This window comes from Leuciscus leuciscus (genome assembly GCF_965113295.1).
Source record: "Leuciscus leuciscus genome assembly, chromosome: 16".
NCBI lineage: Eukaryota > Metazoa > Chordata > Actinopteri > Cypriniformes > Leuciscidae > Leuciscus > Leuciscus leuciscus.
In genome coordinates this window covers 41378030-41388029 of record NC_138740.1, presented here as the reverse complement: position 1 = coordinate 41388029, position 10000 = coordinate 41378030, and the positions used below count along the sequence as shown (strand labels likewise).

The following is a 10000-nucleotide window of genomic DNA, read 5'->3' as shown; positions in this document are numbered from 1 at the left end:
GTGTGTGTGTGCAGGTCTGATGTTCTGATGTGTGTGTGTGCAGGTCTTATGTGTGTGTGTGTGTGTGTGTGTGTAGGTCTGATGTTCTGATGTGTGTGTGTAGGTCTGATGTTCTGATGTGTGTGTGTGCAGGTCTGATGTTCTGATGTGTGTGTGTGTAGGTCTGATGTTCTGATGTGTGTGTGTGTAGGTCTGATGTTTCTGATGTGTGTGTGTGTAGGTCTGATGTTCTGATGTGTGTGTGTGTAGGTCTGATGTTCTGATGTGTGTGTGTGTAGGTCTGATGTTCTGATGTGTGTGTGTGTAGGTCTGATTGTTCTGATGTGTGTGTGTGTAGGTCTGATGTTCTGATGTGTGTGTGTGCAGGTCTGATGTTCTGATGTGTGTGTGTGCAGGTCTGTTCCTGATGGTGGGTCTGCTGCTCTACCCCGCGGGCTGGGGTTCTGCTAAGGTCCAGCTGTACTGCGGGCCAGACGCGTCTCCCTATCAGCTGGCTTGTGTTCTGTGGGCTGGGCGTTCTACACGGCGCTGGGCGGCACCGGACTCAGCTTCCTGTGCGCCGTGTTCTCCGCGCAGGCCGAGGTCGCCACGTCCAGTGACAAGGTGCAGGAGGAGATCGAGGAGGGCAAGAGCCTGATCTGCCTGCTGTAGGACCCTTCCCAGAAGCCCCTATGACACGCCCCCTTCTCAGAGGCCCCTGTGACACGCCCCCTACCCAGAAGCCCCTTCTCCACTGCCTGCTGTGACACGCCCCCCATTCCCAGAAGCCCCTGCAGCGTGTGACACACCTTCCCAGAAGCCCCTGCTCCACTGTCTGTGTGTGTCCCGCATTAGATGATCTGATGTGTGTTCGTCTGGTGTACATATGCCTGTATATAATGTAAATATAATTCTGAAGGATTGTGGGAAACCACTGCGCTCGATCTCGCTTCTCCAGTGCCAAACCCACACACACCTGAGATCGACCCACTCCACAGAACTGTGTTCTGGACCGCTGTCCGTGTGTGTGTGTGTGCGTCTGTCCGTGTGTGTGTGTGTGCGTCTGTCCGTGTGTGTGTGTGTCTGTCCGTGTGTGTGTGTGTCTGTCCGTGTGTGTGTCTCTGTGTGTGTGTGTGTCCGTGTGTGTGTCTGTCTGTCTATCTGTCTCTGTGTGTGTGTGTGTGTCTGTCTGTCTATCTGTCTCTGTGTGTGTGTGTGTGTCTGTCTGTCTATCTGTCTCTGTGTGTGTGTGTGTGTCTGTCTGTCTGTCTATCTGTCTCTGTGTGTGTGTGTGTGTCTGTCTGTCTATCTGTCTCTGTGTGATAAATGATGTCTCTGTCTCAAATAAAGAAGCCATAACTAAAACACGAGCTTCTGTCTGTTTTTCTCTTGAACTTCCTGCAAAACACTTTGGAGGTCAGTGACCCCTGCAGAACTGGGGTGTGTGTGTGTGTGTGTGTGTGTGTGTGTGTGTGTGTGTGTGTGTGTGTGTATGTGTGTATCTGTGTGAGGAGCAGTTTGAGTTTTAGACCATCGGAATGAAGACGGAGAATAAAGTGAGGACACACACACACACAGACTCACTGAACACACAAACACACACTCACTCACTGAACACACACACACACACACACACACTCCACTCACTGAACACACACACACACACACACACACACACTCACTCACTGAACACACACACACACACACACACACACCACACACACTCACTCACTGAACACACACACACACACACACACACACACACACACTCACTCACTCACTGAACACACACACACACACACACACACACACACACACACACACACACTCACTCACTGAACACACACACACACACACACACACACACACACACACACACACACACACACACACTGAACACACAAACACACACACACTCACTCACTCACTGAACACACACACACTCACTCACTCACTGAACACACACACTCACACAGACTCACTGAACACGAACACACACACACACACACACACACACACACACACACACACACACACACTCTCTCTCACTGAACACACACATTCTCACTGAACACACACGGGCCAAATCCTGACTCACATCCTGTGTCATTCAAAAAAGAAAGAAACGAGCGCCTGAAAATCGTCCTGATTGTTTCCAGATTTTCTTCAGTCGTTTGTGAAACTGAAGTGGTGTGTCGGTCGTGTATCACACACTCTTCCTCTTATTAACCCATAATCACTCCAGCACAAGGTGACCTCTGACCCGGCGTGTGTTACTGACGCAAGACATCCACCGTTACACACACGACAAGAGAGTCCAGACAAACTGCAGAAGCTCTCTCTCTCTCTCTCTCTCTCTCTCTCTCTCTCCTCTCTCTCTCTCTCTCTCTCTCTCTCTCTCTCTCTCTCTCTCTCTCTCTCTACTCTCTCTCTCTCTCTCTCTCTCTCTCTCTCTCTCTTCTCTCTCTCTCTCTCTCTCTCTCTCTCTCTCTCTCTCTCTCTCTCTCTCTCTCTCTCTCTCTCTCTCTCTCTCTCTCTCTCTCTCTCTCTCTCTCTCTCTCTCTCTGTGTGTGACCAGCAGGCTTCCATTGCAATTAGCCAACAAGTAAATACACGAGTATGGTCTAGATTAAAGATACACACACACACACACTCAGCCAGTGTGGTGAAACATCTGGAGAAAGACTGTGTGTGTGTGTGTGTTTCTATATTCTGGCAGAGCAGCAAATGACCTACAAACCACAGCAGAGAGAATATATATATATATCTTCTTCTTTGGCTTATTTGTGCAGCATGAGATGAGCTGCTCGTTCCAGTGACGTAATCGCAGTGACATCATGACGTGACTGCTGTTCATGATTACCGTGAACACACACACACACACACACACACACACGTGATCACAGCGACCCCTGCTGTTGTTTTGTGTTCAACTGCAATTTTGTTTTATTTTACAAAATAAAAGTCTTGGAACTGTAATTATAGCTGCATTTTGGCGTTATTGACACATTCATAGACGTATTTGTTCAAACGCGCATTCATTACTTTCACCATTTCAACAAGATCTATTACATTTAATTCCACATGTATTTCTATGACGCTTTATACAGTATAGATCGTCTCAGAGCAGCTTCACAGAGATAAACAGAAACATTTAACGATGAGTTAAATCTGAGTATGTATAAATCTCTCCTCTCTTCCTTCTCTGTGGATGTTCATGCTGCAAAATCTTCATACTTCCACAACAAGATCAACAGCTCCTCCAACACACGATCACTCTTCAAGACATACATCTCTCTCCTCTGTCCTCCTCTTCCTCCACCCGCCTTTAACGGCTGATGAGTTTGCTAACGTCTTCACCAACAAAACAACAGCTATCAGCAGTCAGTTCTCAGCTCCACACACACAGGAACCCAGACCGACCCCTTCCATAGCCAATAACCCTCTCTCCTCCTTCTCTCCGCTAACCGATGAAGAAGTATCTACACTTCTCCTCTCCAGTCACCCTACCACCTGCCCTCTTGACCCTATCCCCTCACACCTTCTACAAGCCATCTCTCCCACACTTCTACCATCACTCACACACATCATCAACTCATCTCTCCATACTGGCACTTTCCCTACAGCATTCCAGCAGGCTCGGGTAACTCCACTGCTTACAAACCAACACTAAACACATCACTTGTAGAGAATTACAGACCTGTCTCTCCCCTACCATTCATTGCGAAGACACTTGAACAGAAGTAACATTCTTCCTGTCTCTAAACAACCAGCTGGACGTCAACCAATCCGGCTTCAAGAAAGGGCATTCAACTGAGACTGCATTACTGTCAGTCACAGAAGCCCTACGGATCGCAAAAGCTGCTTCCAAATCTTCAGTCCTCATTCTCCTGGATCTGTCTGCTGCCTTCGACACTGTGAATCATCAGATCCTTCTGTCCACCCTCTCATCACTGGGCATCACAGGAACTTCCCTCCACTGGTTTGAGTCCTATCTCACAGGTAGGTCCTTCAGGGTCACATGGAGAGGCGAGGTATCCAGAGCACATCCACAGGGGTTCCTCAGGGTTCAGTGCTGGGACCCCTCCTCTTCTCCATCTACACCACATCACTGGGACACATCATACAGGCACACGGTTTTTCCTACCACTGCTATGCTGATGACACGCAGCTCTTCCTCTCATTTCAACCAGATGATCCCACAGTAGCTGCACGGGTCTCAAGCTGTCTGGCGGACATCTCCACATGGATGAAGGAACATCACCTGCAGCTCAACCTGGCAAAGACTGAGCTTCTCGTCCTCCCTGCCAATCCGTCTCTGCAACACGACTTCACCATCCAGCTAGAGTCATCATTAATCACCCCATCAAGATCGGTCAGAAATCTCGGAGTAACACTTGATGACCAGCTGACCTTCACAGATCACATTTCAAAGACAGCTCGATCATGCAGGTTTGCACTGCACAACATCAGGAACATCAGGCCTTTCCTAACTGAGCATGCAACACAACTTATCGTCCAGGCCCTGGTCATCTTTAGGCTCGACTACTGCAATGCTCTTCTGGCTGGACTTCCAGCATGTGCAACCAAACCCCTACAGATGATCCAGAATGCTGCAGCTCGTCTTGTCTTCAACGAGCCCAAGAGGGCCCACGTCACTCCTCTGTTCACCTCTCTGCACTGGCTACCTCTCGCTGCTCGCATCAAGTTCAAGGCACTGACGCTTGCTTACAGATCCATCACAGGCTCAGCTCCCTGTGTGCAGTTCCTCTCCTGACCGTAGGGTGGCGCTAATCTCCCCATCAGTGTGTGTGTATTTGTGTGTGTGTGTGTGTGTGTGTGTGTGTGTGTGTGTGTGTGTGTGTGTGTGTGTGCGTGCAGTTCCTCTCCTGACCGCAGGGTGGCGCTAATCTCCCCATCAGTGTCTGTGCTCCACGCTTGTGTGTGTGTGTGTGCTCGTGCTCGTGTCCGCAGCGTGTGAGTGTGTGATGAGGAACACATGAAACGCTCTCGGGATTTAACGCTTGTTTTAATGATTATGATTGTGTAAGTGGATTATCACATCGATCTGTTATTAGTCTGTGATCTGCGGGCTGAATGATGAGGAAACAGCAGAAGTTGAGCAGCGGTTTGTCTGATAAAGTCCGCAAGTCTAAAGCGGCTCCGGAGATTCAGAAAAACCCGTTCGAGGTGAAAATCAACCGCAAGAAGTTCGACGTTTTGGGTCGTAAGAGTAAACATGACGTGGGTCTGCCGGGGGTCTCGCGATCCAGAGCCAATCAGAAGGTAGGACACAGTAAAGCCATGATTACACATGTATTCATGAGTAAATACTGTGGTGTATCATAATATACCACTATATAAGCATAGTTATATGTTAATATCTGTAACAACAACTATAACGATAATACCGATAACAGTGACAACAACTATAATGATATTTGGAACGATAACTATAACAATAGCTGTAATAATAACTATAAATGTGACAACTATAACGATAGTATCCATAACTAATAATAGCTGTAACTATAATGACAGACAGTTGTAACGATAGCTGTGATGACTGTAACGCCGAGTGTGTCTGATGAAGTGTGTGTGTGTGTGTGTGTGTGTGTGTTTGATTCCACAGCGGAAGGATACTCTCCTGAAGGAGTTCAGACTCAAAGGCAAGAACAACAAATTCGTTGACAGACGCTTCGGTGAATATGACAGTAAGATCACGCCTGAGGAGAAGATACTGCAGAGATTCACACTGGAGAGACAGGTGACACACCTCATCATCATCATCATCATCACATTCACTTTCATCATGGGCATCTACTGATGCTGTGTGTGTGTGTGTGTAGCGTACTCACGACAGGAAGGACATGTTTAATCTGAACGAGGAAGAGGAGCTGACGCATTACGGGCAGTCTCTGGCAGAGATGGAGAAGATGACGGATGTGATTGACAGCGACAGTGACTCTGAGGAGAAGGGACTGCTGTCAGGTGACACGTTTAAACATGTGACGTTCCCCATCAGTGGCTCTGACCAGCGCTGATCCACAGTTATATCGTAACGCTGACCGTCTCTGTTTCTGCAGCTGAACTGACCGCGGCACATTTCGGCGGTGGTGGAGGTTTACTGAGGATGAAGAGCGCTGGTGAGGAAGATGAGCAACACAAACACAAGTCACGACAGGAACTGATCGAAGAACTCATCATCAAATCCAAACAGGAAAAGGTCAGTGTTTCTTCAAATAATACAACGTTACTTTATCATGATTAAACTTTATCCTGTCTACACCATTGGATGGTAATGTAAACAATAACTATGATGATAACTATGATCGCTGTAACAATACGACAGCGTTTGTCGTAGTTAATGATAATTGCAATAACAAGTAATGATAATTGTAGTGGGAGCTGTAATAACTGTAACACTGACTGTAATGATAACTGCAAAAATAGCTGTAACAATAAACAATAACTATAACGATAGTTCTAACAATAATTAGATCTGTAACAACTATAACAATATCTGTAACAATAACTATAATGATAACTGTAACAATAATTAGATCTGTAACAACTATAACAATATCTGTAACAATAATTATAATGATAACTGTAACAATAATTAGATCTGTAACAACTATAACAATATCTGTAACAATAACTATAATGATAACTGTAACAATAATTAGATCTGTAACAACTATAACAATATCTGTAACAATAACTATAATGATAACTGTAACAATAATTAGATCTGTAACAACTATAACAATATCTGTAACAATAATTATAATGATAACTGTAACAATAATTAGATCTGTAACAACTATAACAATATCTGTAACAATAACTATAATGATAACTGACAATAATTAGATCTGTAACAACTATAACGATATCTGTAACAATAACTATAATGATAACTGTAACAATAATTAGATCTGTAACAACTATAACAATATCTGTAACAATAACTATAATGATAACTGACAATAATTAGATCTGTAACAACTATAACGATATCTGTAACAATAATTATAATGATAACTGTAACAATAATTAGATCTGTAACAACTATAACAATATCTGTAACAATAACTATAATGATAACTGTGACAATAATTAGATCTGTAACAACTATAACAATATCTGTAACAATAATTATAATGATAACTGTAACAATAATTAGATCTGTAACAACTATAACAATATCTGTAACAATAACTATAATGATAACTGTAACAATAATTAGATCTGTAACAACTATAACGATATCTGTAACAATAATTATAATGATAACTGTAACAATAATTAGATCTGTAACAACTATAACAATATCTGTAACAATAATTATAATGATAACTGTAACAATAATTAGATCTGTAACAACTATAACAATATCTGTAACAATAACTATAATGATAACTGTGACAATAATTAGATCTGTAACAACTATAACGATATCTGTAACAATAACTATAATGACAACTGTAACAATAATTAGATCTGTAACAACTATAACAATATCTGTAACAATAATTATGATAACTGTAACAATAATTAGATCTGTAACAACTATAACAATATCTGTAACAGTAATTATAATGATAACTGTAACAATAATTAGATCTGTAACAACTATAACAATATCTGTAACAATAATTATAACGATAGCTGGTTCTGTCGTAAGCGCGCTCAGTTTTGTCATCTGCTGATGTCAATGCTCAAGCTCTCTAATGAAGGCAGGGTGGATTCTGATTGGCTGTCATGTGGACTTTGCTATTAGAGCGAGAGCGATTAATAAACGGTTATGGTTGTAGCTGTGAAGAGTGTAACGGCGATGCTCTTCCTGTCCTCAGCGCGAGCGTCAGACTCAGAAGGAGGAGGCGCAGGTGCTCACGGAGAAGCTGGACCAGGAGTGGAGATCCATCCAGAACCTTCTGGCCCACAAAACCCCTAAAGCTGAGAGGAAGGAGGAGGCGGACAAACCCAGGGTAGCAGAGCGACACGTGTGTGTGTGTGTGTGTGTGTGTCTGTGTGTGTGATGATGTCTGTGTGTGTGATGATGTCTGTGTGTGTGATGATGTCTGTGTGTGTGATGATGTCTGTGTGTGTGTGATGTCTGTGTGTGTGTGTGTGTGCTGCTCTTCCCCTCTCTCTCTCTCGTGTGTGTGTGTGTGCTGCTCTTCCTCACACTCTCTCTCTCTCTCTCTCTCTCTCTCTCAGATGGAGGAGTATGACGTGATGGTGCGAGAGCTGGGCTTTGAGATGAAGGCTCAGCCGTCAGAGAAGCTGAAGAGCTCAGAGGAACTCGCTCGAGAGGAGAGACTCCGCTTGCAGACGCTGGAGGTTCTGGACTTTATTCTAGAGCAAACGTTCTTTTACTGTAATCTCTGATTATAAATGAAGGAGACTTGACCTGAACACCTGCTGCTCGACACCTGAGGATGAGGATGATTTAATGTGTGTTTGTGCTTCAGGCCGACAGACTGAAGAGGATGATGGGAGACGCCGCGGGCGAATCTGCACAGACACACACACACTTCTCTGCTGATGATATTAATGATGGATTCATACTGGATGGTGACGAGCGGAAAACACTCGCTTACAAGGTCAGAAAAACACACACACACACACACTAAACACACACACACACACACACTAAACACACACACACTAAACACACACACACACACACACACACTAAACACAGATCAGACACTCATATTGGAACTAGGACTCATATTCAATATTACAGTATGCATATCTATCCTTCTGAACATTTACACTGCATGTGATTTAAATATTCAAATGAGTGTGAGATTGACTCTCTGTCTGCAGGACGGCAAATGGAACATCGAGGAAGAGGAGGAGGATGAAGAGGGAGGAGAGGAAGAGCATGAGGCCGGTGCAGATGATGAGGATGAGGGTGAAGAGGGGGAGGAGGAGGAGGATGATGGAGTGGATGATGAGGGTGAAGAGGATGATGATGGAGATCTTCAGTCTGATGAGGAAGAGGAGGATCAGGCCGCTGAGGAAGAGGAGGTCCGTGAAGAAGCGCCAGTGAGAGATGAAGAGCAGAGGAGAGCCGTACAGGAGGCAGCCCGAGCAGAACTGCCCTACACCTTCACAGGTACACACACACACACACACACACACACACACACACACACACACTCACAGGTACACACACACACACTCACAGGTACACACACACACACTCACAGGTACACACACACACTCACAGGTACACACACACACACCTTCACAGGTACACACACACACACACACACACACACACACACACACTCACAGGTACACACACACACACACACACACTCACAGGTACACACACACACACACACACACACACACACACAGACACAGGTGACGCACCTGCACAGTCACATGATCACAGTCACATGATCACAGACATGAGCGAAACGGAAGATTTAGGCCCTATTTTAAGGATCTAAGCACATGGTCTAAAGTTCACTCAGGGCGTCCAAATCCACTTTTGCTAGTTTAACAATGGGACACATGGTCGGCGCTCCCGGCGCATGATCTAAAAGGGTCGTCTCTATTCTCTTAATGAGCAATGGGTGTTTTGGGTGTAACGTGAAATAAACCAATCAGAGTCTCATCTCACATTCCCTTTAAAAGACAGTTGCGCTCGCTCCATGGCGGATTCGCTGGTTACATGGAGGAATTTGCAAGTGGAAAAACTGAACACTTCTCTAGAGAGGAAACAGTTCTGCTCGCGCGCGTGTGTGTGTGTGTGTGTGTGTGTGAGTGAGTGAGTGGGAGAGAGGTTAAAGCGCAGACCATCTACGGGACAAGCCAGATCCACCATATCTTTATGTTCACAATAATAATCTTTTACATAATCCTTTCATTTTTAATATTTGGGATGTTAGTGAATATTTGCATTGGACCGGTGTATGATAGGGCCCTTGATGTTACAGAGCTTCTGTGTGTGTGTGTGTGTGTGTGTGTGTTTCAGCTCCAGAGAGTTACAGGG

General features: G+C 44.8%; 2 protein-coding genes across 2 annotated transcripts in view; both read left to right on the top strand.

Annotated features, from left to right (window-relative positions):
- lhfpl2a (LHFPL tetraspan subfamily member 2a) overlaps nt 1–1453 on the top strand; it is a 45292-nt gene extending 43839 nt beyond the window's left edge. The window contains 2 exon segments of the mRNA XM_082140089.1: nt 396–488; nt 491–1453. Coding sequence (XP_081996215.1) covers nt 396–488; nt 491–651 — 254 coding nt within the window. The 3' untranslated portion in view covers nt 652–1453.
- A 3460-nt stretch (nt 1454–4913) lies between these two features.
- The window catches only part of nop14 (NOP14 nucleolar protein homolog (yeast)), a 16760-nt gene continuing 11673 nt past the window's right edge, over nt 4914–10000 (top strand). Inside the window, exons 1-9 of the mRNA XM_082140076.1 lie at nt 4914–5265; nt 5612–5746; nt 5829–5970; nt 6066–6205; nt 7839–7973; nt 8206–8328; nt 8460–8591; nt 8821–9112; nt 9983–10000. The exon at nt 9983–10000 is cut by the window's right edge and continues 113 nt beyond it. Coding sequence (XP_081996202.1) covers nt 5077–5265; nt 5612–5746; nt 5829–5970; nt 6066–6205; nt 7839–7973; nt 8206–8328; nt 8460–8591; nt 8821–9112; nt 9983–10000 — 1306 coding nt within the window. The 5' untranslated portion in view covers nt 4914–5076. The remainder of the gene's footprint in view (nt 5266–5611; nt 5747–5828; nt 5971–6065; nt 6206–7838; nt 7974–8205; nt 8329–8459; nt 8592–8820; nt 9113–9982) is intronic.